Source organism: Coptis chinensis, chromosome 4 (genome assembly GCF_015680905.1).
Source record: "Coptis chinensis isolate HL-2020 chromosome 4, ASM1568090v1, whole genome shotgun sequence".
Taxonomy (NCBI): Eukaryota; Viridiplantae; Streptophyta; class Magnoliopsida; order Ranunculales; family Ranunculaceae; genus Coptis; species Coptis chinensis.
In genome coordinates, this window is record NC_141459.1 from 106,440,955 (window position 1) to 106,468,827 (window position 27,873).

The 27,873-nt window shown below is 35.4% G+C and overlaps 3 protein-coding genes across 14 annotated transcripts; all 3 read right to left on the reverse strand.

Moving 5' to 3' along the window:
- Positions 1-785: 785 nt before the first annotated feature.
- LOC147506700 (uncharacterized) lies at positions 786-2,069 on the reverse strand. Its single transcript, XM_086605820.1, has 2 exons — positions 1,334-2,069; positions 786-1,155 (listed from the first exon to the last, which is right to left on the reverse strand). Exons 1-2 carry the CDS (start codon positions 2,067-2,069, stop codon positions 950-952), a joined length of 942 nt encoding a protein of 313 aa, XP_086461946.1. The 3' UTR covers positions 786-949.
- A 2,772-nt stretch (positions 2,070-4,841) lies between these two features.
- On the reverse strand, positions 4,842-15,469 carry LOC147506701 (CLIP-associated protein-like). 12 transcript variants are annotated; one of them, XM_086558757.1, is made up of 15 exons: positions 12,474-15,469; positions 12,263-12,386; positions 12,055-12,177; positions 11,825-11,971; positions 11,629-11,738; positions 11,231-11,464; positions 11,018-11,150; positions 10,315-10,429; positions 9,866-10,062; positions 8,685-8,840; positions 7,985-8,045; positions 6,990-7,058; positions 6,700-6,879; positions 6,470-6,587; positions 4,842-4,984 (listed from the first exon to the last, which is right to left on the reverse strand). In XM_086558757.1, the coding sequence occupies exons 10-15, from the start codon at positions 8,790-8,792 to the stop codon at positions 4,960-4,962; spliced, it is 561 nt and encodes a 186-aa protein (XP_086414883.1). In that variant the 5' UTR covers positions 8,793-8,840; positions 9,866-10,062; positions 10,315-10,429; positions 11,018-11,150; positions 11,231-11,464; positions 11,629-11,738; positions 11,825-11,971; positions 12,055-12,177; positions 12,263-12,386; positions 12,474-15,469; the 3' UTR covers positions 4,842-4,959. The 12 variants fall into 12 exon arrangements, with proteins under 12 accessions (XP_086414883.1, XP_086414881.1, XP_086414886.1 ...); XM_086558755.1 differs by having other exon boundaries at positions 9,312-10,062; XM_086558760.1 differs by lacking the exon at positions 9,866-10,062 and having other exon boundaries at positions 10,315-10,371.
- Positions 15,470-21,025: 5,556 nt separating this feature from the next.
- On the reverse strand, positions 21,026-27,750 carry LOC147506702 (uncharacterized). Its single transcript, XM_086605821.1, has 8 exons — positions 27,723-27,750; positions 27,527-27,610; positions 26,473-26,649; positions 25,668-25,732; positions 23,754-23,820; positions 22,946-22,997; positions 21,560-21,628; positions 21,026-21,451 (listed from the first exon to the last, which is right to left on the reverse strand). The coding sequence occupies exons 1-7, from the start codon at positions 27,748-27,750 to the stop codon at positions 21,586-21,588; spliced, it is 516 nt and encodes a 171-aa protein (XP_086461947.1). The 3' UTR covers positions 21,026-21,451; positions 21,560-21,585.
- Between the last annotated feature and the right edge of the window lie 123 nt (positions 27,751-27,873).

Genomic DNA, 27,873 nt, shown 5'->3' on the forward strand with positions numbered 1-27,873 from the left:
ACTTTCAGAAGTTGAATTAGAATTATGAGAAATGGATGTATCATGATTTTCAGATGTTGATACAGAGTTATGAATGAAAGGTTGTGGCGCAAAAGTAGAATTTAAAGTAACTTGTCTTGTAATGGAAGATGGAAAACTGGAAGTAGAATGGGGATTTAAAGATTTAAAAGGAAACTCAGTTTCATTGAATATGACATGCCTGGAGATGTAGACTCTACCAGAATTAATATGAAGACATCTATAACCCTTATAATTTAGAGAATAACCTATGAACACACAAGATTTAGACTTTAATTCCAACTTATTGGAAGTGTAGGGTTTTAACCGGGGTAACAAAATTTGCATCCAAATATTTTAAGCATAGAGTAGTTGGGTTTTCTCGTGAAAAAGTTTCTCCCATGGTGAAATAAAGTTCAAGGAAGATGAAGGTAATCTGTTTATGAGATATATTGCTGTAGAGAAAAGATCAACCCAATATTTTGTAGGAATGAAGGATTGTGAAATCAGAGTTCTAGACATGTCTAAAATGTGTCTATGTTTCCTTTCCACCACTCCATTTTGTTCTGGAGTGTGAGGACAAGTGAACTGATGAGAAATACCATAAACATATAGAAAATTTTCAAATTTATCACTAACAATTCCCCTCCATTGTCAGTTCTGACTATTTTGATTTTGTAGGATAAGAAGTTTTCAATAAAAGATTTGAAAGATTGGAAGACATGACAGAATTGAGATTTTGTTTATAAGGGAAAGAACCAACAGTATTTAGTGTAATCATCCACAATAGTAGCAAAAAATCTATTTCCACTAACATAAATAATAGGAGATGGACCCCATAAATCCATATGAAGTAACTGTAATGGAATAGTAGATTTACAGGTTGACAAAGTAAAAGGAAGTTTTGTTATTTTGCCTATAGCACAATCAGTACAAAAGGACTTCTTTGAATTTAAATGAACATCAATGCATTTTTCTTGAATGAGTTGGTGTAAGATAAGAGCAGCAGGATGACCAAGTCGACCATGCCATGTAGAACTTGAGGCTTTATTTGACAAAAATGCAGTAGGAGAAGATAGGCATTGACTTGAGAAATGCAAAGGATATAATCTATTCTCAATTTGTCCTTGAAAAAGCATCTTCCCCGATGCCATGTCCCTAACAAAAAAGGCATTGGGAGTAAAAATCAAAACACAGTTGTTATCAGAAACAAATTTGTGGACACTAAGCAAATTGTGTTTGATGTGAGGGACATGCAATATGTTTCTAAGATGAAATTTATGAGTAGAATTTGAAACATTGAATATAGTAGAACCAGTGTGTAAGATGGGCAAACCTTGTCCATTGCCAACCAGCACCTTATCAGATCCTTTATAATCAGTGTGAGCAGCTAGATTATTGATATTAGCAGTAAGATGATTAGAAGCTCCAATATCACCATACCAGCAAGAGTCATTTGGCTGCTGAGATGTTGAGGCTTGATTGGATGTATTAGAACCAGAAAAGTGAGCTTCATAGTATTGTGAGTCATTACTCTGATCAACAGAACCAGTGTCATTGAAGCTAGCTAACATAGCAAGTTTTGCAGGTGGAATCCTTCCAACATAACTGTGATTCATTCTATTGTGACAATCTAAGGTAATATGGCCAAACTTGTTACATATTTGGCATTGTGGTCTTGAAGATCCTCCATTGTTGTATCCTGAATTCTTGTAATGAGTACCACTGTTATTAAAACTACCACCATTTCCAGAATTGTAGCCTTGATAACCATTTCCAGAATTGTTATAGTCATTTCCAGAATTGGTATGACCTGAAGACTGTCCTTGATTATAACTTTGATAATTGTTTCCTCTTCCTCTATAATATCCATTTCCTCTGCCATTAGGATTTCCTCGTCCACCATTTCTACCAAAACCTCTATTTGAACCATAAGCACCTCTATTTGAAATATTGAAGGTTGCAAAAGCTTGATGTATCTGTTCAGTATTAAGTATTCCTTTATTTCTCTGCTCAATGGTAAGTTCCTCATTTAAAAGGAAACCATGTAATTCTTCAGTTGAACTGATCATTAATGCATCTTTGTACGGATTGATGTAGTGAAGGAATGATAATCTGTAGGTAGCCCTCTTAAAGTGTGATAAATGAGATCACCATCACCAACAGGAGAGCCAGATGCAGCTAAATTATCAGATATCATTTTAATCTTCTGAAGATATTCAGCCATAGTTGAATCACCTTTCTGAATTTCTTGTAACTGTGATTTCAACTGAATAACATGTGCTACTGAAATCTTACCCAACCTCTTTTCTAAAGTTAATCATAATTCCCTTGAAGTAGATACTCCAACAACATAAGGAAGTAATTATTCTGACAATGTTGCATTAATCCTATTAAGAGCATCTGATCACTTTTAACCCATACTACATATTGAGGATTAACAACAGTTGAATAGATTCCAGCATTATTCATAAGAAACTTGGGTGGCCGGACAAATATTAGTACCTTCAATAAAACCCATCAGACCATGTGTTTTGATAAGTGGTAGAAAGACTTGCTTCCACATCAAGTAGAATTAGGGTTTAAAGAAGGTAGATTAGTTTGATTTGTTCTCGTTATTGAGAATGATCAAAGAAAGAAGATGAACTGATGAATTTGATGAGGATTGAATGAATTTTGATTTGATCTCAAAGTTGTCGGATGGTACTATGAAACTATTTAAGAAGTCCTTTGGTTTGAAGGAGAAGTGCATACATACAAACAAATTAGGAAATTTGTGGAGAAATGATATGATTTATATAGTTATTATGCTATGTGGTACATAGTAATCACTGAGAACAATAGGTCATATGTTTTCTTGCCCCCTGTTAACTAGGCTAATTTTTGTGATGTAACAAGAAGGCGGAAGCAAATTCTGTTGAATTACACCATTAAAATAATTGAAATAAAGACCCAAAACTAGGGTTTCAATAGAAAAATGAATTTCACTAACTAAATCAACCGAAGTACAATGAGACTTCTAACCTCTATTTCTAAATCTAATACTAGTTCTAAATCTAATTTAATTGGAATAGGAAACTACCAATAACCTAATAACCTATTGTAAATAGAGACTAACTAAAACAATGCTAATCAATTAAAGGTAATTAATGATTGCTTCTTTGCTCCTGCATCATTTTGTTTCTTGGTAAAGAACAAAAGTTTGAAATGCCCATAAAACTGTTGAAGTGCTCTATAGTTGCTATAAGTCTCTATAGCCGAGGAGGATGAAGCATTATATTTTAAATGGAAATGAAATGTATAGTGCTCTATTGTTTCACTGTATCTTTTATGGGTTCACTTGGTTTATGTAGATATGACAGAAAAAGTAAGAAGAGCATCTTCAATGTATACATTTTGTGGTTGGTGATTGGTTATGGACTTGGTGAGTCTCAATTCAGCAGAATTCCTGAAAATCTGTTTCTGAAATAATTCCCACCTGTCCTCTCTCATTCTGAGTACAATAATCTCAAAATGCGCTTTGGGTTTCCTTTTCTCTGTAGTTATTTATATATCCATTTGTGCATTTATTAACAGAGGGTTTTTTTTCTACCTATTGCATGCAGGTCTCTTCCTTACATATCTTGGTCTATACTTGATGGATGGGCATGGCCAACCTGCACTCCTCTGCCTTGTTCCATGTACGTTAGGTATTGAAATGCTAGATGCCATTTGAAGTTGTTTTTTATTACAGACTACAATTTTTTATTTTGATCCTATGATGCACGGAAAAGGATACGGAAACCGATACAGAGACACGGGTACGGGGTAGGACACAGGACTTTCATGATCTGTCATACTGTGACGAACTCACTCACTGTATGTATCTCTTTGTGCCTTTGCACTACTTTTTAATAAAGATTACTTATCCACTAAAAAAGACTTAAGCATACAGTACATGGATTCAGATGAGAATTCGTTGATTAAAATCTTTTCACTTATTACTTCGGTACCATCAGTTAGCCTACACCACACAACAGAAACAAATGTGATACATTACTGAATTTTTATCACTTCTAATGGAAAGCCCTATTGCCAAGATCTGATAATAGATTGATCTAGGAAAGATTTTCTTTTGTAAGTAAAATTTATTAGTTAGGATGTAACAAGGATACAAATGAAAGAGAGAATCTCACTAACACGGTGCAAACCGACATCCCAAGTCCTAGTGCCCGTTCTAAAGAACTCCTTAATTAAGGCTACGCCCCTATGACAACCCACGTACAACTCCCAACCAACTACATTCCGAATGTTAGACAAGAGATTCCAATTTTCAACCCCATCACTAGCAAATAAGTCATCACTAGCGAATAGGCTTTGGTAGTTTTGGTGATGTCATCTAGATAGTCTTGTTAAGATGAAAGGTCCCAGAACTTTCTTAAAGTTGAAATAGGCATGCTACTTATCACAACTAATCACAACTAGCCAAAAAGTACACTCCAAAAGGGTTCAAGTTTTTCCATGTACATTTTCTTTATTTATCAAGTCCAAATTTTCCAATACGTAAGTTGGTTTTTAATTAAAGAGTGCATGCACAATTAGCAACAAGATCACTCCTCAAGCATTGAAGTTTCCCTTTTCTATCAAAGTCTACAATTCTCAATATGTAAGTTGGTTCTAAAAAAAAAAGAGTATTGACAAAGGGCCACCTCATACTTACGCGCATATTTATGAGTAAATAACTTTCTATCCAACTCTACAATCTTCAATATGTAAGTTGGTTCTTGAAAAAAAAAAGTGTTGTAAAAGAGCCACATCGTACTTACAACGATGTTTATTAATTAATTGTCTTCTCAACACTATCCTGCTAAAAATTTAGTGCTTAAGGGAAATATTCCTTTTAAGGTTTGAGCCAAGGGCTACAATTGCAGAAATACTCAAAAGCTTACATTCCTTACCTGCTTGGCGTACCACTAGCAATATTTACACGGCTCTTGAGCATGGAGACCTACATCAACCAAAAAAAGAATAAGATTTCATAAATATTACTGATCCAAGATAAGTACATTTTGCACCAAAAGAAAAAAGGTAAGGAGGGTGATCTGGTATCTAAGTTGCAGAATTAGATGTTAACAAAGATAACAACATAGTACAAGAGTTTTCCATTCAATTACATGCTTCAAGTACGTACACTAAACGAATATGTTATTCAATGAGATGCATGACCTATGTACCAGAATATACAAGGGATGGTAGACAATGTCACCTTGAGCAAACAATTTTCAACATACAGATAAAAGTATTACAACTTGCGAACTTATTCAATGTGCCTGATTTTCGGTCCACCGTACACGAGAGAAAACATGAAATCACAAACTGACCGTTAAGCCTCCATAGCAAAAGGACATTCTGGATCCTTCTGCTACAAGGTGGAGCTTATTTGTGGAGATAAAGCGACTTGTTAAGTTATGTTGAGTTCTTTCCAACTTAAAAGTTATCAAAGATAAAAAGTAGCATAGCTGATTAATAATAGACACGAGGTCATGCATTTCTTCCTGAGAATGTGAAGGCGCGTGTTCGTATAACCAAAACATTACAAAGAGTCAACATTGATGTAATAAATACCATAGTAGTGAATGCTGAGATACGGCTGAAATGTCTTCTGATAAATGACTACACAGCATAAAGGAAAATAAGTGATAGTAAAAACGCAAGAAATGCTGACTTAACTTCCCTTGAAATGGTTTTCAGTTGAATGGTGTGATACACTGATATCACGGGAATGTGTTTTAATTACAAATGCAAATCATCTATACCAGGCAGAAGGGTCCGAAACCTCGTCATTTGTCTATGTTTTCCATATTTTCTAAAACTGAGCGATTTCCCATGTACCTTGGAAGCACCAATTGTCATATGCTTATGCAGCCTGTATTTCGTTGGAACAGGAAGGTTTCAAGTCCTCCACTCTGGTATAGACGAATGCTCTTTTTAAGTATTGACTACAAATTATCTCTGATAAACTAAAAGGATGTAAATGAAATACAATTTATCGAAAAATATTAAGTTATTAAGTTATTAACATACAATGACTACATTAGACAATTATTGTGATAAAAAGAATAAATCAAAGTCGATTTTTTGTAACCAATTTAATTTGACAAAAAAAAACAAAAAAGGTAACAAATATGCTCTTCTCAGAGATGAAGTACCTAAAGGATGTAGAAGATTAGGGGTAAAGTTGAAAAGTTAAAAGTGAGATGACTTATATTCAAGTTTGTCTTTTCTTGAAGTGAATGTCAAAAGTACCTTTCATTAAGTGACTTTCACTTTAAGTTTAAGGGTAAAGTTGCCACTTCAGTTTTTTGGTCTTAGGTTATTAGTTTCTAGCTAAAATGACAGAGGAGCCAAAAATACACTTCACTAAAATTCGCCTACATTTTAAAGATACTCCTGAATAGGATACCATCCACCTCAAGTTTGTGGGAGTTCTTACCACAGAACCAACTGAGCATGCGTGAGTATGTCTGTAAGCGTGTATATTTTGTACGTACTGTCTGGAACCAAAGTCCTACCACAAAAACATGGTATGCTAATAGCAAGGACAGAACCACCTAGCAGATTTTATAAATAGATAAATGACACAGCAAAATAATGTCTGAAAGCAAAGCAACAAACGAAGTAGAGGGAACAAAGATACTACTAGTAAAGTCGCAACAAATTTACCTCCAGTGAGAGAGATTTCACATGTAAGGTTTTTATTCTTCGGACTGCTCTTTTTGTGGCTAAGACTTGCAGACTTCATCTCCCCTGGCAAAAAATGACCTGCAGCCCCATTTGAAGATCGAATCTTCGGTTCAATTTTTTCCAATCTAGCATTGATATCTTTGACCTGAAGTTCAAAATCTGAACAGAATTAATAACACCACAGGCAGGGTATAATAAAGTTTATTCTCATATGAAAGGACAATCCTATTCTTAAAACCAGCAGAAGCAAGTTAAACAGTGATAATCACCATCGATGAGGGAAGATGGTGACGTTGCAACTCTTCTCGAAATTGAGATCCAACTTGTGCATACATTTCCTGAAGAGCAAAAAAAAAACAAATGGTCAAATAAAATATGCCCACAGACCCAGTTTTATAGTAGTTAGAACATGCAACCTTTCAATCAATGAGAGATGTTAAGTCCATACACATCTAGAGAACTTAGAGAACAACTTTGTAACTTTACTTACGTAAATTTAAACTTAATTAAAAGACAAAGAAAAGACACAAAGGCTGTCTGGCGTCATCTTATAATGAGATAGTCAAACACATAAAGGGTAGGACGCAGGAAAAAACAAAATGTAAGTTACTCTACGCTCATTGCACTTTGCTGGCGAATCCACAAACCAACTGCTTGAACATAATTGAAATTAGTAGGTACAAGATTCCCTTGGTTGCCAAGGGCCATGCTCAGGCTTGAGTAACATTCCGGAACAAATAACTTTTATCCTATTAGAAATACAGTAGTTTTTTTTATTCTTGGGTTGAACATAAGTAGTTTGTTCTTAATATTCTTGTCGTGCACTGGATGTAAGTCATAACTAATAACTTCAGAGTTGAAAGTATTGGAGATTGCCGACATGACTCTCTCATATGTAGGATGCTTTGTCCTGCTTTGTATCTTCTACATTGTATCTCCTGCTTTGTATCTCCCTCTCTATAATTTGATAAGATACACAACGAATGTCAAGGGAACCTACGGATAAAACATAAAAAGAAAGAGGTATAGAAAACAATACAATCAAGCAAAGTCCTCATCAGATTACTCCCTTGCCTAGGATTTACTAGTAATTTGATAGTTTTAGTCTTTTAGATCAAAATTAAAAAAAATATACATAATGAGAAAAAAAAGGGCACGAGATACTTCAACTCAACAGGGATGAGTAGATCTTATTAGTACAGTTCAAAATAACTAATCACTACAGTAATCTAGTTCTTCAAACAACCGTTTCCTCATCACTCACCTCGATAAAAAGTACTGCTGCTTCTCTTACACTGATTTGAATCATTCAGCATCTGCAAAATCTGATAATACAAAAAACTATATAAACATAGATACGCAAAATGTAATAAGCATTTAAAATTCATTTTTGCAGACGATATGAATGAGCTTCATGCCTCTCCTCATCGGTATTTTTTACGCGACATTGATTCAAGAAGCAAAAATTACTAAGGGATCAGTTGTTGGTTGGGTCGAGACCGATCTTCGTGACCAATTCCCTTCCAACTTGTCAATCTGGGATGGTGTGTTCATTTCATGTACGAAAAGAAAAACACTTTATTTGCAGGGTTATTTTACTATTTTCATTCATTTGAAACAGGTTTTAACAGTGGTAGAGAATCCAGGGAGAATCTTTAAAACGGCCATCAGATTTTATCACCTATTTCCTCCACCGTCACAGATGATAATACTGTTTCTGATAATACCATAGAAAAATATATCCTAGTCCAGAGATTCACCTACTATTCCCCATTCTAAAACCCACTCCTTTGGAAATAATATACAAGCCCACCAATCCATATTGCCCTACATCGGTGAGTGAGAAAAATTTATATCTTGTAACTTTATAAAACCACTAATTATAATGATGCCCATGATAACCTCGAGTTGACAGGTGACAGTAGTATATCAAAAGTTTGATACAAAATCGAGAAGTTACTTACAGGAGGAAGTATAACTCCTTGAAGGGGAAGCTCTGTAGAAGCAAATAGACCGATTGCCGACATGACAATCCGTGCAAACTCTTCGCGGACTCTCCAACTTTTGTGCATCCAGGCAGAAGATCTGGTTCTTTCAACAATAATTGTTGGTGAAGAAACCTATATCATAAAAATGTACTTTAGTCCCAACTTTAACATTTCCATTTCAAGTTTTCAACGTATACAAATGCATCACAATTTTATCATCTAAGGATAACAAAAGTAAAGATACTATATTCATTTTCATCTCTTGAACTCTCAAACAAACTGTGCTCGCCAATCATCACCATAAATCATTTCCCCCCTTTTCCAGGTGATTTCACAATAAATAAGACTGAAAGCACATGTTCAAAACAACAACATTATTTCCACAACGTCTAGTGAGTGAGTAAACAAAATCATCAGATTACACACAAAATGGACATGGCATTTATAGTGAGTGAGTAAACAAGAATGAAACAATTCCAAGGTCAACTATTCTATTTAAACATTTAAACATATTGGCATCCGACCCACAGTCGCAATGACTTGAAGAGACTTGAGGTGGTTGTTGTGGGTGAGGGACAATAATGATTTTGAAAGAACACCTACATCTAGAATAATTCCAGACTTTCAAGGCTGAGGAGGAAACAGGTAGTGTGGTTGGGCATCTAAATTGTTAAGTTACTAGTGAATGCCCGTGCCAGTCGGCACTCTAGACACATTGTTTTTGAACAAACACCCCAAGAGACCATCTCTATGATAGATCTTAATCGATGATATAACCATTTCCAACAGTTTTATACTTCATAATTATTTCATGCGCATAGTCAAGTGAGTTTAATTATTGCAATTCTATACATTTCATTTCTCACAAACCAACTCAACACATATCAGAATGAGAATGAGGAAAATAAAGAGAGAGAGTCTTCAATTAAAAACATCGTCATTTTAAAAAAAAAAATTAAAAATCCAGCAGAATCTCCTTTGTATTTTCAACATTTCAAAAACCTAAATCTTGTCATAACCTGAAAATCAAACAATACAATTCTGATAGATCAACCATACCAAAATATATAACTTCATATTTATACATAACACAAATTACTTCTAAAACTAAAAGACAACTCATTAAACATTAAATAAGACTTTACATAATTTTTCACCTGGGGCTAATTCTAGTAACGAAAGGGAAAAATAAAATAAAATAAATACTCCAAGCCTACTGATCGAGTTCCTCATTTCTCTCATTCTCCCCTCTATGCATACTGCTCACACCATTCTGCTATCCTATGGATAAATGTGCCATGGAGCAATGACTGCAATCATGTCGCTGAAAAATTCTAGCAATTTAACTTGGTACCTGCAAGCAAACCACATACACATGATTTTTTTAGACTTGATACATTTAAACAAAAAATTCAAATACTGCCTAAAAAAATGGTGTTGACTAATAACATGAAGTAAAACAGTTTGCCAAATCTATGTTTTTTTTTTTTCTATTCAGGTTTGATAAATAATTGACAAATATCTAACGAAAGCAGTACCAATATAAAGCAGTCCAAAGCAATAAATAAATATATAAAGTAATGGTAGATATTGAGAAGAAGCGTACCCGAAAAGACTTGTTAGGTGTATACTGAGAGAATCAAGCTAGCTACGAAGTACGAACCTAAGCCGGGTAATCACAACATCATTTTTAACCTTCTTTGCTCGACCACCTAGTAAATCTATTCACATCTAAATATATAACAAAGAATATGTGACCGATAAAATCAAAAGTTTTTAATCGAGTAGATAAGGGGAGTTTGAGTGCTCGACGATGAGGTGAGAAGATGGGTATAAAACCCCAGTGAGAAATGGTATAAAACCCACCAGCAAAAAGGTAGAAAAGAAAACATTTAATGACATCAATCACTTGAGATAAAACTCAATATTCAACACCAACGATATAAAGAAGAATATAAATCAACTTATGCTAGCACTTGGGATAAAATACAATATATTTAACACCAATGATCTGAAGAAAACTATAAACCAACTTATGCAAATAATAAAAGTGATATTTCATCAGAAAGAATTTTGGACTGCAAGCTCCCAACCCCGGGTTACATCACATAAAGCTAAAAGCTTAGAAGATCAGTGAGTCCCACTCGACTATTTCTTCACTATTAAAGGGAGCGGCAAACAACAATACCTCCTGGATCAATCAACCTAGTAACAATGTAATCAACTTATTTTTATGCCCAAAAACTTTCCAAACTTATTAGTCCTTAACCATTCCAACTAATTTAACCTATAGCTCAATGAGACTTTACCAGTAATGGCGAAGTAATGGGCTTTTCGACAGCAAGCACAACACCAATGAGACTTTAACAGTAATGGCGAAGTAATGCGCTTTTCGACAGCAATCACAACACCTTCTTTAGTCTTCAAACCAATTGTACCCAACTACATAAAAGACATATAAAAATCATAATTTGACACAACTCCATTTCTTAAACAATGAAAATAAAGTAAGTTATATATACCTTGATTGCTTCAAGTGTTTTCCTTTTGATTTTCGAGAGAGATGAGAGATGAGAGATGAGATTTGGTTTCAAGGGTTTAATTTTCGAGAGATGAGATTTGGAGCAGAGTAGATTTGGTTTCAAGGGTTTAATTAGAAGTGACGACGGTTAGGGTTTTCAGGGAAGGTAATTGGTTGGTAGAGTTAATTTCCCAAAAAAATAAAATTTCGCATACGGTGAGTTGAACCCGCGACCCTGGCGTGAACAGTAGCCGTTAGATTTTCCTCAAACAGATTTGGACCGTCCTTTATTATAATTTTGTCTTTTAGTGAAAAAAACAAACCCTATCTTATTAGATAGATAGAGAGACATTGGACATCAATGAGTTAGCCGGTACAATAAAAAGGAACAATACATACCTGTTGTTGGGATCAATTTCCAATGCAACAAGGTCCAAATCGGCCAGCTGAATGTAACCTTGGGCTCGTCTATAGAGTGCCTTAACATTCGTACTCTCAAGTTCTAGCACCTACAAAATTATTATCGCAACATTAATCCTCAGGCCCCTTGGCTTGATGTGATTTGAGTTGTAGGTATAAGTTAATCCGCAGTTACCTTTGAGCAAAGCTTCTCTACTTGTTTGTAGTCCTTTAGCTTCAGCTTGCAAGCTGCATTATTCATATTGCAGCTTACCTTTAGAACCTTGGACTATTTCTTTTCCTCATCACTGAAGTTGGTGTCATATTCAATAAATTTTCCAGCCTGATTACAAGGAGATTTTCATGCAGTTGCAATAAAATGAAATCATCTCTAATATTATTCGATCCTACTAAAAACTTTCTTACCTTTTCATATCTTTTTGAAGCCTTAGCATATTTTCCAGCTTTGAATGCTACATTTCCTTCCTTTTTCTTCTTACCAGCGGCTTCAATTTTTTCAGGTGTGCTCATGTCCCACGATTCTCTCTCCTAATGATAGAAAAGGAAAATTTTAAACTCACTCATACCAAGCAAAATGCAAGATCCATACAAAGAGAAATCACACTGAAGACACCTTGACAAAGGATTCAAGCTCAACTTCATAGTATAATCTGGAATTTGGGGGAACAACAACCATTTCTTGCTTGGATTCAGATGAACGAAACCATATTCTGGAGAAATCACAACAGATGGCAAGCCTGCAGAGATAAAAGATAAAAAGGTTTATTATTAATTGAAAAAATAAATAATTAATGAATTACTGAAATGAAGAAAAAGGGAAGGACCTCTTCTTCTCCTTCAATTGGGCTTCAGAAAACACCAAATCTTCTTCATGTTTTTAGTCCAATTGTGTAATGAAAAATGATAAATTAATTTTCCGTCGGAAGAACTAACTCCATCTTCCAATTTCAATGATGGGAATGTGGGTTAAGATGCTCGATCGTCCTCTAAACTATATTTTCTCCTAGTAATAATAGAAAGCGATTACAAGATGTACAATTTGCGAAGCATGGTGAGTGGTTTCAACTCCTCTGGCTTGAAATCAAGGAAAGAGCAAAACAAAAGTTTCAAGTATGTAATATTGGACATCATCCTCATCCAAGTAGGGAGTGTGGAGCCAACATAGTTTTGTATTTCCAATCGTTCCAAGCTTTCTTTATGTGGTTCCAGATTTTCAAGAACACCTTCCATCCTTCGTATCTCCTCTTCTCTGCTGACGTGTCCAATATCTTGCCCATTTTCTTTATATCCAAAATGCAACTCCAAGCTTGAAATTTTTTCCTTTTTCTGCAATTCTGCCAGTTTAGCCTCATTCCCACTTTTTACATGCCTTAACCCCCTAATAGATAGGCTTCCTTTTAGAAAATTGAGATTTCCTAGTTCCCCAATCACGGACCCTTTGCTGCTTCCATCACTCACAACAAACTTACTTAATGTTCGGTGACTCAATCGCTCAATGCCTCCTCGCGGATAATAAATTAGATTAGGAGTGTTTTCAACTTCCAGGTGTCTTAGGTTAGAAAGCTCCCCAATTCCTTCTGGCAGTTTGCAAAGAAAACCACAACGGTTAAGCTTCAATGTTTGCAAATTAACTAGACTTCTCACTGTCTCAGGCAATTCCTTCAGAGCTGATCCCGACAAATCAAGGTACCGAAGATGTAATAATCTACTCACTTCACTTGGAAGTACTCCAAAGGTAAGCACAACTACTCAAGTCTAAGGTCCTAAGACATGTCAACCGTGTAATCTGCGAAGGTACCGACACGGATGCTTTTACTACCAACGGTGTGCGTAACTTCTTGGCTTCATAGATAGATGGATTCTCTACATCATCAACCGGTCAAATGACGAATCTTGTCATTGATAATTTTCTCTTTATTCACCAAAAGCGAGCAATCGGTTTTTGTGAGGAACTTCGGCAAAGTCATGTACCGGATCATGCATCTTGCATCCGAAAAATGTTTCCATCATCGTCTTTCTCAAAATCTTGGAAGAATGAACGCATCGCCCGAGCATCAAAATACTCGACACCAACCCTCTCTAGCTCTCTTGCTCCATCGAGCGAGATAACCTTGAGCCATCCATAGCTTCACCAACTTGTCCTTCTCCATGTTGTGGTCTTTTGGAAAGATTGCACGATTACATAAAGCATCGTTTCAAAATCGGCGGCAAAGAGTGATAGCTCAACGTAAGTCGCGTAAAAACCTTTTTCTTGTGTTTCCCAAACGTCACTTTTTAATACATCTGTCCAATCTTCTTTTGCTCGTTTGAATCGCATTAGACTTGCTAATGTCTTGACAGCTAGTGGAACACCTTTGCATTTCTTTGCGATTTCTTGTCCAATTCCCTTCAATCTTTCCTGCTCTTGTTGTGTTCTTCCGCAAAAAGCTATTTGTTTGAATATGTGCCAACAATCATCGTCGGACAACTGTGCAAGCCTGTGTATATAAATTGAACCGATCATCGCCGCGAAATCGCCTTCGTTACGTGTGGTGGTGACGATGATTTTGCTTCCTCGCCACCACCATTGAGAGATAGTTTCAATGGCTCCCAAAGACCGGAATCTTCAGTCAAACATCATCTAGCACAAGCAAAACCGCTTTCCCTTTACCGAAGTTGCACAAATGCGATGTAAAGTTCCCACCCACCACATTTGGTGGCTTCCCTCCAATAGCTTGTTCAATAATTTCTCTTGCAACCCTTTCAAGATCAAAAGGTTCGAGACACAAACCCATATTTTCAGCTCATAGGTGGATGCTATAGTTCCTTCATTATACACTAGGCTGCTTAAGAGTTGTCTTACCGAACCCACCAGTTCCAACTATTGACAAGATAGGTGTTGGAACCTGAGTTTTCTTGTTGACTAGTCTCACATACCACCGCTTAGTATACTTTGTTTGTCAAGATCCCGACCGAATATCTACGATACATCCACAACAGAGCTAGTGAATTGTGGAGGTTGTTGTGGTTCCGCGTGACTATGACTTCGGAAGGAGGTGTAGTTGGTCCTTGTTGGTGAGAGCAACCTCAAAGAAGTCTTTCTCTTATGTCCTTAATCCTACGAGCAATATCATAGCGTGCACCACCATGTTTAAAGCAAGCACATGGAGATAACAAGTAGGAACACATCTTGTTGGCAACGTGAGAGCCGGCCAGATAAAATCCCTCTATTCGTGAGATGAGAATCCGTGTGTTCCATTAGGTCCAATACATCATTTGCATCATACATCACATCTTTGAGATCTTCCAACCAAATCTTTACTGCATTTTCATGTATTTCCTTCTTTTCAGCATCTTCAAGCACTGCTTTGATCAGAGTGAGATTAGTCTCCAGTTTTTTTACTTCTTTACGAACGCCAACCACTAACCGCACCTCCTGTTCAAGTTCTTTTCCAATGACTGAGGCCAACTGGTCAATGACAACAGAAACTATTGCTTCAGCCATGTTTCTTTTTCTTTTTTGAATCAAGGAGATACAAAAAGCTTAGGGAAGGAAGACGAAAGCAAGGAGAGATACAATGGAGGTCGAATGAATTATTGATGTTAGGTTGTGGAAAAGTGGATATTTTTTGTTGTGGAGGAACCGAATATTTAAAGCCAAATGAATTATTCATTTCTCTCTTCACAAGCAATAATGACTTCAACTTCACTTCAACTTATAAACAACTAACACCTCTTAAACCCCGCACCCTCAACTTTTCACAAGAACAGAATCTCATTCCCTTCTTCTCATGATCCGAAACTTGGCAGTATCCCTTGCACTGACGTTTCCTTCGTTGAAAGGTACTACAAAAGTTCAAAGTATATATTTCATTCTTTCCTCAATTTTGCATAACCCCTTTTGATAAATGACTAAAAATGTATTCTTTTCTTGTTAATAGAGAAAATAGATGAATCCCACACTTAAAAAGTCACATGCGAATTCATGGAGGATAAACTTTGGTTTTATATATACTAGTAAACGGGCACGTGCGTTGCACGTGCTAGGAAAGAAAATTGGGATGGAAAAAATCAAAGGAATGAACACAAACTAATTTAACAAAAAAAATAGGTACTAAGAAAAATGCTAGTGTTCTTCATAAAAAAAAATTGTTACACTGATATTAAAAACTCTAATATTGCTTGCAATAGACAGAACTTCTATATGTAAAAGGTGGTATGTTTAATAAAAACCTCATCTACAAAATTGGGGTGGAAAAATAAAAGGAATGAACGCATGTAATTAAATTAGAATAGTAACATATTACATTTGTTTGAATGAATTATGTAAAATGTTTTAGAATAATACAGGCTTAGGTATGACAAAAACTTCAATAAGAAAAAATAACACTTCAATACGCTTAGTTGTATTCTTTGTTCGATTCGATTTTTGCCCCCTCGCCATGTTGCTTTGCGGATAAATATATTCGAAAATGTATTTAACCAACTGTAATTTAGTCAATATATAATTATTAGTGCATATGTCACAAACTAATTTAACAAAAAAATATGTATTAATTATGTTAATGAAGTTAACCTTTGTGCTACTAATTGTGTAATTATCTTGTCGAGCATTTATATGTGATTGAGGAACATTGTTGGATTCATATGAGTGTACTACCTGTAAGATATAAGAATATTATATCATGGTGTGCAACATAATTGTTATTCTACATTGGAGAAAAAAATATCTAAAAAAAATGCAAGAAGAACAACTTTTTTTTTATCATTGTCTTCAAAATGATCTAGCGAATCCATCAACTCTTTTTTTGGTCGGTTTAAATAAGTAGGTAGCTTGGACAGAGAAAGAATTTGTAGCTAGCTAACAAACGCAATTTTGTTTTTGTTTATTATTTAGAAACGATCACATTGGGAAACAATTAGAAAAATGCATTGGACACTTTGTTAATATTTGTTCTATAGATCTATTAAGTCGGATATAATATGTGGAGTAAATTGAATATGTGTAAATAATAGCTTTTCGAAGATGGCTATGTGGCAAGATTACAATTTAAAAGCTTTCAATATAATGTGGATCTTATTTTATGTGTATGGAGATTGAATGATTCAAATGATGGAGTGTTGATTTTTTTTCAAACCATCTGTATGGAGGTGACAAAAAGAAGAAATTATGGATGCCAAAATAGAATTTAAAAAAACCAAAATAGAATTTAAAAGGACACTTTGACATTCCCAATTGACTGCAGTAGTTCCTCCAGTTAAGGCTTTAGTGACACATTGAATGTCTCCAAATAGGTGTACTTGTTGCAGTCCTAGGCATTGTGTAGTGTTTATGTATAGCTAGATTTATATATAGCTTTTGGGCACGCTCGTTGAGCATGAACTGGTGAGGTGGTTTTGAATAATTGCTTCTATTTGACTGAGGACGTTAGCTCTGGTATTTCGCAACATTGATCTGTTGACATGATGACATGTGCTGGAGAACGTAAACATAACCAAAAATTTGAATTTTTAAACAAAATCTTCCTTGTGTATCTCAAATACATGGTAGCAAATTAAAAAATGACAAAGATATGTTGGCAAATACTCCGAGCAAGTAATATGGCACTTGGAGTAGCGTTAAAGAGAAGCACAAATTTATATATTTGATCACCACGATCCAATATGTTAACTATTTGACTTGCCAAAGCAATGGCACCAATCCCAAATATAAGAAGCACTAAAAGCCTTGCAAGTGATATACAAATTGTTGTTTTTATTCCAAGTTTACAATCTTTTGGCCATTCAGCAAGCATGCTTGCAAGAATTAGAATCACTGAAGGTACGATGCACCACTCAAAATTTCTAGACTATATGTGAAGAAGGATAGAGAAGCATCATATCCAAAATAGATCCTTTAGTGGTAACAGAGATGCTATAGTTGGGGGGTTGAAGGATATGTTGTATAGTCCAAACACGTTTTACGCTTTATTCAAACCTTCTGAAATAGCCCACCAATGTTTAACACTATATCTTCTGTAATGTTTTACGTTTTACGCTTTGCCCAGTGCCCGATTAATTCAGAATGGGTAAAAAATCGGGCCAAAATCCAGTCTTGGCCTATTCAAATTCCGGGCACCCATGTGCCACGTCCAAGTTTGGAGGTTGACCCAAAATTACAATGGAATTTTTTGAGCTGGTTCATTGCACTACCTTCAGTCTTCACAGTTCACTCTCTCCCTCTCCCTAAAAACATTGAAGTATACAACAAAATTGGAGATAAGTTAAATTAGTTAATGTATTGTTTCTTGAAGCGTAAGCCTTCTAAATGGATTTGATTTTTCGGTTTGCAAGAATAATGATGAAATAATGTATAGAACAAAACATAGCCATCTCGAAAAGAAGAAATAAAAAAATTCATTAATCTTCGGTTGACTTGAGGGTTTATCTCTAGCTAGCAATCTCTTTTGTGCAAAATGCAGATTCCGTGATTTTAATCCTAGTCCAGAACTCATCACCCCTTTCGTGGATCAAACCGGGTGTCACTGGATTATAGAGGTCCGGTTGTACGACGATGGGCGACCACGAGAGAAGAGCATTCTTTGGAATAGGATATTCATCTCTCCATGATTCAACAAAGCAGTAGACTTCGAAGATGGAACTGCTTGACCCAAGTACTGAGATGAGCCCGTCTTCACCCTTATGTTCCACATACCAACATTATCCCAACCCACGTAAATTGCATTCCATGACTTCGGATACACCTGCACGAAGAAGTAATAACAAAAATGAATAAAAATGTTGGGTTATAGGCCATGACTAAAAAGGCTTACATAATCTCCTTAAAATAGTTTTGGTTGGAGTCCAAGCAGAACACCATCCTCCAATGGGAATGTATATACATAACCTATCCTTCCATATGAACATTTTAAAAACTAATGGATACCATGTTCTGCAACTCATGGGCCATGCTCAGGAATGTGGGCAGTCAATGCGTACTGAGATCCATTCAATATTTGTATCGCATTGTGATTTGCCAAAAAAACAGTGAATAAACTTCCCTCCTTGTTGAGCTGGTTCATGCGATGTACGTGTTATGAAAATAGTTAATTTTTTTATTTGAGAGATGTCAATGTCAATAATTGCACTAGCAAACAGAAAGGCAGAATAGTTCAGTAAAAATATTTGAGTTTGAAAATGAGTTTGAATTCATCTTTACATAAAAATGCTTTGTTTGGAAATGAGTTTGAATTCTGGAACAGTATATGTAAACAATAGAATTGGTTTAATTAAGAATGAGACAGGGGATATAAAAAATGAAGAAGTAACCACATGGCTTAAAAGTTATATAGGAACAAAAGTAAAAATATAATTGAAAAGGTATTTAACTATTTGTTTTCATTCAATGGAAGAAAATGAGTACATTGCAACTAATAAATCAAATGCAAACTGAAAATCCAAAAGAAGTGAAAGCAAGAGAATAAAAGTATTCTCATTCCAATCCAATCAAGAAATAACAGGTGAAGATGACTTATGCGTCACTTTCATACTCTTCCAATCTAGAATTAAAACAAAGGTGGGGGCTGGATTGTCAAATGATACTTCTATTATCAATATGAAACCTTCATTCTGTGATAGTCTTTGAGTTGTTTTTTGACCATATTATGATTGATTTAGTCATTCTGCGGCAAACGGGTGCAACCTAGGATATTGAGGAACATAAGATAAGATAATGGGTGTCATTCTTAAACCCATCAATGCATTTCTCCACAAAAGCACTAAGTTTAACATATCCATATCCATAAGTCTATTGATCCATTAACTAATCCATATCCATATCTAAACTAAATCATATCCAATAACAAATACATATCAATTAACTAATCCATTGTTTTTAGAATTTGTTTTTTTAAAACAAATAATGAAATAATGCGTATCAGCATAACACATGAAAGGACAATTTTAATTTATATTAAATTAGAGAGCGTGCCAAATTCAGGGTTAGTTTGGTAAGAAGGTAAGTAATTATTTTTCAAATGGACTATTTTAAAAACTTTGCTGATGTTGCATCTTGGGAGAAACAGATATTAATATAGTGTAGGTCAATATCAATGCATTTCTCCACAAAAGTTTTAATAAAAAGAAACCATGGTTACATTATGAAAACAAATCACACATATGAGAACTTGGACTTACATTGCCTTTAGCATCAAATCAGGAGGCCATAAAACTGTTTACTATAAAACAGGTAATAAAACTGTCAACTTAGCAAGCCCGTTTACTATTCGATTTATAAAATTATGTGTTCAAAACGTTCACTCGAATTGTCTTGCTAAAATCATGAAGGCATCGGAGGTCATAAAACTGTTATATCTGACACCAAATGCCCAACCATTTACTAAGGCCATTGGATTCAATACATGAGAAGCTGAACTAACAATTCAGACCCATAATGCTTTCTTGTTTATGCCAAAAAACACATTAATATCACTCCAACAACTTTGGCTCTGCATACCTCCCACGTCTCCAACTCTGTAAGTCTATAAGAATCCGAGTACTTGTCTTCATCCTCGATAAACAAAATTAGACTTACGCCTTAGATATCATTTTATATCTGCAGATCCTGCACTATTCATCTTATCTTTGAATTCCACCAAGCCATGGCACCACGCAATTGGTTCATCGTCGTTTTCATAGTCACTCTGTCCCGTTCAAGCATTGATGTCACCTTAGCGCACGTCGTCTTTTGGCTCCAACATTGCCCACTTTTCCAACAATTCCTGGTTTCACCATGCCCACATTTCCATTTCCTACAATGCCAGTGGGTTCATCTCCATTTCCTACGTTGTCAGGAGGTTCAATGACGCCTTGGGGTCCAACTATATTTCCTACATTGATGCGGGGTTCATTGAGGTCCCTTCCGAGGAACCGAATTGCCTAATCTCTCTACTCCTCGTCTTTGGACTCATCCTTGGCAACTACGCCCACAATCCCTACCATCCCAACCATCCCCACAATTCCTACCATTCCCACCATCCCGACTATTTCCACAATCCCTCACTCTCCTTAATCTATGAACTGTTATAAATAATTATATCTCACGCGCAGAATAGTTGTCTTTACTTTATTTGGATTGTGTATAGATAGTGTGTTTAATTTGGTTTCTACTTAGTGAAGACTCGTGTGTGTGACCGAGGCTACTTGGCGTATCCAAAACACATTTCCTAAAGTCATTTTCTACACCAAAAACCAAACAGAGAACACAACACGATGGAACACATAAATTTCTAACAATCATGCCTGGTGGAGTACTTTGTATTACTATAGAGTTTTTGTGATAAGAGAACGCTCACCAAAAAACAATCATGCCTGGTGGAGTACTTTGTATTACTATAGAGTTTTTGTGATAAGAGAACGCTCACCAAAAAACCATGTTTCACATATTGAAATTTCATAGCAACTTCGAAGGAAGGATGTTTAAGCTTCAAGGCTATTCATGCTTCCATTACTATATCTTTTTCTTTGGGAGGCACAGAAGCCTTAGCACGTAAATGTCATTCATGAATGGGTAGAACTTTCATGTTTTTTGTTGTTGGTGACACATCTTCACATTTTGAGACGATGTGAACTTTCAACAGTGCATCCTCAATCAGTTCAAATTCACAAATATCCCTTCTTCAAGGTTGTTTCCTTTTACGAACTTTGGCCAACCTTTACACATATGAATGATCGTACACTTAAAACTGATCCATCCAACAACCTACTTACGCCCATTTGGCAACTTAAGTATTAAACTCCTCGAGCCATTTTTTAGATATCTGCTGAAAAAGCTTAATGGCACTGGCTACAAAACAAAAAAACTTAGTATGCAATTTATAATATTACATAAGAGCATGTATAAGACGGAATCCAAGTTTTGAGGGATAAGCTAATTAGTTTTTCACATAAAGACCTTTTCCTTGAAATATCAGGATGAATTCAAATAGTCCTTAGAACACCCTCCTGGCTCATCTGTCTAATGCTAAAATAAACAAAAAATTCCCAAATTATTTAAAATAGGTGTTGTGACGGAGTCATTTTCAACAAAGAGTTAAATTCCTAGTACATGCAGTTTTGGGGCATCCTACCATCTGCTAGTATCGTATAACAACAATATAAAGAACAACACAATAAAGATACTATTTATGATATATGAAAAGATATGAGGTTTTGGACCCTTTTGTGATTTGGAACCATATGCTTATAACTCCACAGTTCATACTATTTTCCAGCGGTAGGCAATTATCGACTATCAAAAGTAACAAATAAGGGTATAAATGGGACATCTGCCTGTTAAGATGAAGCTTATAAGTCACTTAAATACTACGAAAGGTTTAGTGCCGTTACATTGTTGTGTACTTGTGTTGATGAAGTTATAGAAGGGATTCACGGTTTCACCTTTAACTGAAGCTACTGGCTAGGCATACTATATAGAACGTTACTACTTAAATGAACTCTATCAGTTCATTACTTCATTGTACATATGTAATCTAATTTAACACCCCAACCTTCTTTTTGGGTTATCACCATATACTATAAATGATAATTAAAAGAATTTTGACAATAATAAGAATATAAGATGATGAAAAATTGCTTGAAAATCCTATAAGAATATGAGTTAAAGAAGGCCACACTGATATGCGACTGACTGTGGTTCACTTTAGCAAACGACTTTAGGAATCCTAGAAGGGAAGTCACCCGTCCTTACGATATGGATCTAATAAATAAGGAGCGGATGACTCCAAGGGGCAAACTATATTTTTGAAACATTGCATCTGTGCTGTTCATATGCACACTAAGCAAAATCATAACTAACATTAAAAATCACATAAGGTATTGACGTATTGTAGAAAAAATTCGGATCAAAACCATCCTTCTTTCCTTAGTTCCTTAAGTGCCCCATGTTATACTTACCCTATCAGTCAGGGACAGCTAGCCGACCACTATTAGAGTAGTAATGGGGCCGGGACTAGTGTAGCCTCAAGTAATGGTCATTTCTATTCCATAACGCCGTTAGCTGCGATAGTGTTGTGTGTTGTTTGAGGTAGCTCTTTAGCTGCCGATACGATGATACCTATTAGAATAAGTGAGCATTGGGATCCATAAAAAACAATAGCTATTTCAAGATACTCCATTCTATAGTAAGGCCTATGCAAAATCAAACACAAAACAATAACAGACTGTGTTTACTTCCAATTTCATAGGTGTTTGCACTTGCACGGAATATCTAAAGTACAAACAATGAACAATGAGCACAACACAATTATAGCCAATAAAGCAAGTATGCTTTCATCCTTACCAAATACTCGATGTAGAAAATGACATAGTCATCATCAAAACCTTCGAATTCCCTGCCATTGGAACATGCAGTTATCAAAAATATATCAAGTTTGACATATGACCTACTGTGCCAACGAATAAAAATGAAGCTTCGAATCAGAGAAATTAACACACATTGTAGAGTTTCTACAATCTTACACACACACCTTTCTTGCTGAAAATGTAACCATAAGAAAGCATAATAAACAATAATAAAGGGATTATAAAACAAAGGAAAAATTCAATTTGAACTCTACAGGAAATAGAGAACATGATCAAACAAAATAGATAGAATAAAGAGAGAAGTGATAGTAATACTGACCTGAGAAATGTGAGAGCAAGTGGGGACATTCATGACCGGCTGGGGAACATATCCGTTAGGCTATCCCCACCAAAATCTCCCCGAAATATAACTTTTCAATTTATTAGCTTAATAGATAAGGATGAGCTATTTAAATGATTCTGGCAAAGACAATGACTTACTTAACCTCCATCAATATAAAAAAATGGGTTTCTTGTAAATAGAGGAAATTAGAGAGCAAAAGAACGAAATAGTGAAAGATAGAGAGACAGGAAGACCTGAGTGCAATGCATTCATTATAGAGGGGTATGTGAGAAAGCCAGAGAGTGCAAGAGATGAGAACCCCACCATGCCTCTCCTATTTTCGGTTCTGATGAGAACCCCACCATGCAGGTGTAGAACAACAATAAAAGCAATGTTGTGTTAAGAAAACCCATAAAATTGTACCTATTTGAGCCGATACATGCTTAAAATTTATTTAACGAACCTGTTTTCATCCTAAAAAAATTCGAACTTCCTAGATCATAAAGCCAACAAAGCAACTCTAGGATTCCCTACAAAATAGTTAAACATGTGTAAGCAATAATATGCTGATAATAAGATTAAATATCGGTAGAGGCCAAAATATACTACTGAAAGGGCTTAAACGAAACTGAAAACAATATACTACTGAAAGGGCTTAAACAAAACTGAAAACAAATTACCTACACCCTCTTCTCACATCACGAGGAGGCTCATAGTACAAAATAGAAAAGTAGAACATCAAATGTTAGCAACAAATCCCCAAGAAAGCTTAATAAACCTCAATGATCACTTCACTTGTACATCATTGACGTTCAAAGCAAGTGAAGTCACATTCATCACGACCAAAGTAATTAACTTGCCCGACCTAAATCCTTTAAGTATGACTGAGTGACCCGCAAGAATGTACATGTTAAAGTTTTAAAAGAACTAAACACAAAATGTAGTAACTCAACAGGCTAAACCAATGTCTTACATCCAAAACCACCACAACAGCATCAGTGACAAACCTATTCCTAGAGCAACATGGGAATAGTTAGAAGTATATCCCATTTGAGAAGGTAAATAGTTTGGAAATAGGGAAACATAACATGTATAACTCCACCATAAAGGCTACCAAATAGATTGGTTATGCAGCTCTACGCAGATTAAATGATTCTGATTTAAAAACTCTCATCCATTACCATCGTTGCAAAAATTTGAAATGCATTGCCACCAAACCATCAAACTATAGCAATAGAAGTGATAGCAGTGAAGTCAGAAGATTTTATATAGGCTCAATAATTGGTTTTCTCAGAGTCATGTATGTGTTTTTTGCATCATCATCTAGCTACCAGTTGTAGAAAATCCAAGGCATTCTTAGAAATTACTTGACATAAACAAACATGGCTCGGTAAAGTAACACAACACACGCAACAATAATACACGTTATCCGTGACATTAGAAAAATATTAAGAAATACACATTAAAAAGAATATTGGAGGAGTGGATGGAGTTAAGAGGAAGAAGATCCTTTTGATTGGACTCGTCCTCATAAACCTTGAACATACACCAAGACGCCAACAAAGAGGAAAATCAGAGTACATTGGGAATTGAACTGAACTGCAATTGTTTACCGTGAAATGCAGTTTGAACGATCTGAACAAACTATAAAATGCATGGCAGATGGTTGAAAATGGACAAAATGTGAATTCCGTTTGAAATTATTGATGAGACGTTAAAAATGTTCCCATTGGCTGCCTTTTTTCAAAAAAAAAATTACAACCTTGTGTACGGAAACTAAGCCTGACATAATACTACATACAATAACTTAGACAACAATTTAGTCTGAACAATAGCATCGCTAAACATAAATGTAAAAGTGAATGGCCATAAACGAAGGAAAAAGTTAAATAGGCTACGAAGCACCTAACTATAAAAGGTAAAGAAGGGGAGAACTTTTTGGCTACGATGCATTTAAGATTGGTAAACTGAAATGATGTCAAAAGTAATGCATCCACCAAAGAGATGTCTTATTACATTGTGAGTCAACACTTAAAGAGATATACAAAGACCCACAAAAGAATGGTATGAAGCAGACACCCTAGTGAAGATTAATCTTATATTAAACAAATAATCCAGATACCATAATTTTATATATAGAGCACACTAAAATCATTCCTAGCAAAAAGAATATTATTATTTGGGGGAAACAAAATAGCAACATGTAACATAATGAATGATACCAACTATAAAACGAAAAACATAAGCAACAACAGTATGGCAATCCATTCTGATTCACACGGAATCAGTCCTAATAATAAATTAGTAGTACTTATTTATTAAGAATGCACTAAACTCTCGAGATAATCACCAAGGACGAAAATTGAATGGAACACACCTGAAAAATGGGAGTCGCAAAACACACTCCTGGATTAATTGTTGATAGCCTGATAGTGCTGCAATCTGAAAGTACAACAAAATCACTCTAAATGAATGAAAATCTATTGCAATCTGGATAAACGAATGAAAATGTGAAATAAAAAACTATGGGGCAGTCACGTACTAAGAAAAAAATGGAATACATATATTGAAAGGCACCATAATTCTGCAAGCGGAGGATATATGTAAATATAAATATATATACAATTTAACTCAAATATATATATTTGCTACTAATTTTTTCTTCATTATTTGAACTCGGATACAAAATGACTATTAAAAGTAAGGGAAGCATCAGTGAACTAATCTCAAAGTACTGTAGTGAAGGAGAAACATGCCAATTCTTGGCGGTAATGCCACATCATAGACCAGTTTTCATGCAGAAACAATGTACGAACACTTATCTCTGATAGAGTAGCAATAACAGTCACGAAAACAAAGACTCCTTGGCAAGACACCAAATTTACTCATGATGCCGTGTCTAGCATCGCATGTTGTCTACATAACTGAATCAACAAAATTCTATGAGTGACTACTCCACAAAAAGTTTTCTATAACTAACATTAACATAATAGGCTGTATCCGTAGAAATAGAGCACAATTACGCAACAAAGCTCACATTTCCCTCATGTGTTGCAACAAAAACTTGGTGCCTATTGCGAGAGTATTTGTTTCATGTGCCAATATAGCTTTTTGCATTTTTATATAGACCTATGTTGGCATCAGATCACGTGACCCTAGATATCTATATTTGTGACTATTACCTGCAAACCCACTGTCTCTGACAATATAGCCACTTCGTTGTATCCTTGCTGCAAATGAAGTGGTTGCGCTACACACAAAAAAAAAAATCGTGTGGAACATGAAAGTGATGAAGACGACAACGAAGACAATGAAAACGGGAGAAAAAAAAAAGCGAACCTGTTTTTTTCTGTGATTGCCTGCAAAAGAAAATCAATATAATTGAAAGTGGTTTCTGTGAAAAACATTTAATTCCCTTTCCTTCTTCCAAAAGTTTTGAAATAGTTTTGGAGGAGGGAGACGATGAAACGACAGTTTTGTAGGAAATCGGCAGAATCAGTGGAAGAAGCGCATGTAATTGGGAAAAAATTTCAATCTTCAATGACTTTTTTCGTTTGAAGAATGGAATACACTGGACGGAAATTGCGATTTTGGTATTTGGTGGAGGAGATGCACTGTTTTTTTTTCACGTACTGTTTGGATTATAAACGGTTGCAAAAAAATAACTGTTGTACATAGAATGACCAACATACCCTTTCACTTAAAGCTTTTTAAAAATTTAGAGGGTGAAACTTTAGGGTATCCTTTTGATTTAAAAGTTTGGTCTAAAACAGGTAATACGGGGCCTAATTGAGGAAATCAGGTTTTCCCATTATATATAAGATATTTTGGGATATATATATCTTATTTACTGTTTTCTGTTTGCTTAAAGTGTTAATAGTAGTTAGATAATGCCTATACATGGTTCCTCGTGCTAATAAGAAATTATATATGATGCTACAAAGGTGTCGCCTTGACGCAGTCTAATATGCACTATTAATTCTCCATCTCTTATTGAGAACGCAATAAAAGGTAGTCTTCAATGTGAATAGAAGCAATCTTAGGAATAGCGTTAGAAATCCTACACCATGCATGTACTTAGATAGAGCTATGTTATAACGCACACCATAGTTGGCTTAAGTGCTGGATTTGGTGTTTCGCTGCCGAGTCACATGGATAGAGCTATCAAATTGCCTGCAGTTTTTGCCGATCCGGTTAATTGTTGTAGTAAATCGTCTGTTAAGGCCATTCTCTTACCTTTGTCTATATTTCCATACATAGCTGATATTGTTGCGCAAGTTCTTAGTTCATGCCAAGTATTTTGCCTAAAATCCTGGTTAGCTGTTTATGAATGTTAGGCGTTAACGCTATTCACAGTAATCATTGTTCCCAAAGTCGGTTACATTTTGTTGGACAGGACTTGACACATATACACTTTTGAGCTACGGCTTACCCTGGCCCTCTAAGGATTTGAACCTCATTCTTTGATTTCATTTGTCCTACTGAATGCTTTATCACCTTACTAATCTGTCTTTAGTTTGGTTATTGAACACCATGTCTATTCATTTGAAGAAATGGAACGTTTAATGATGTGCATGGTAACT

What these genes read in the sequence shown, in the direction of transcription:
- LOC147506700 (XM_086605820.1), bottom strand. Translation starts at nt 2,069, where the DNA reads ATGATCAGTTCAACTGAAGAATTACATGGTTTCCTTTTAAATGAGGAA. An exon ending in GCTGGTTGGCAATGGACAAG is followed by an intron (nt 1,156 to 1,333) that starts GTTTGCCCATCT and finishes CTTTTTTGTTAG; the next exon opens with GGACATGGCATCGGGGAAGA.
- LOC147506701 (XM_086558763.1), bottom strand. Translation starts at nt 8,792, where the DNA reads ATGCACAAAAGTTGGAGAGTCCGCGAAGAGTTTGCACGGATTGTCATG. An exon ending in AAGGAGTTATACTTCCTCCT is followed by an intron (nt 8,046 to 8,684) that starts GTAAGTAACTTC and finishes TTGTATTATCAG; the next exon opens with ATTTTGCAGATGCTGAATGA. An exon ending in CATGCTCAGTTGGTTCTGTG is followed by an intron (nt 4,985 to 6,469) that starts GTAAGAACTCCC and finishes TGGTTGATGTAG; the next exon opens with GTCTCCATGCTCAAGAGCCG.
- LOC147506702 (XM_086605821.1), bottom strand. Translation starts at nt 27,750, where the DNA reads ATGAGGTTCAAATCCTTAGAGGGCCAGG. An exon ending in CAGAGACAGTGGGTTTGCAG is followed by an intron (nt 25,733 to 26,472) that starts GTAATAGTCACA and finishes TTGTACTTTCAG; the next exon opens with ATTGCAGCACTATCAGGCTA. An exon ending in TTGCGACTCCCATTTTTCAG is followed by an intron (nt 23,821 to 25,667) that starts GTGTGTTCCATT and finishes ACTATTTTGTAG; the next exon opens with GGAATCCTAGAGTTGCTTTG.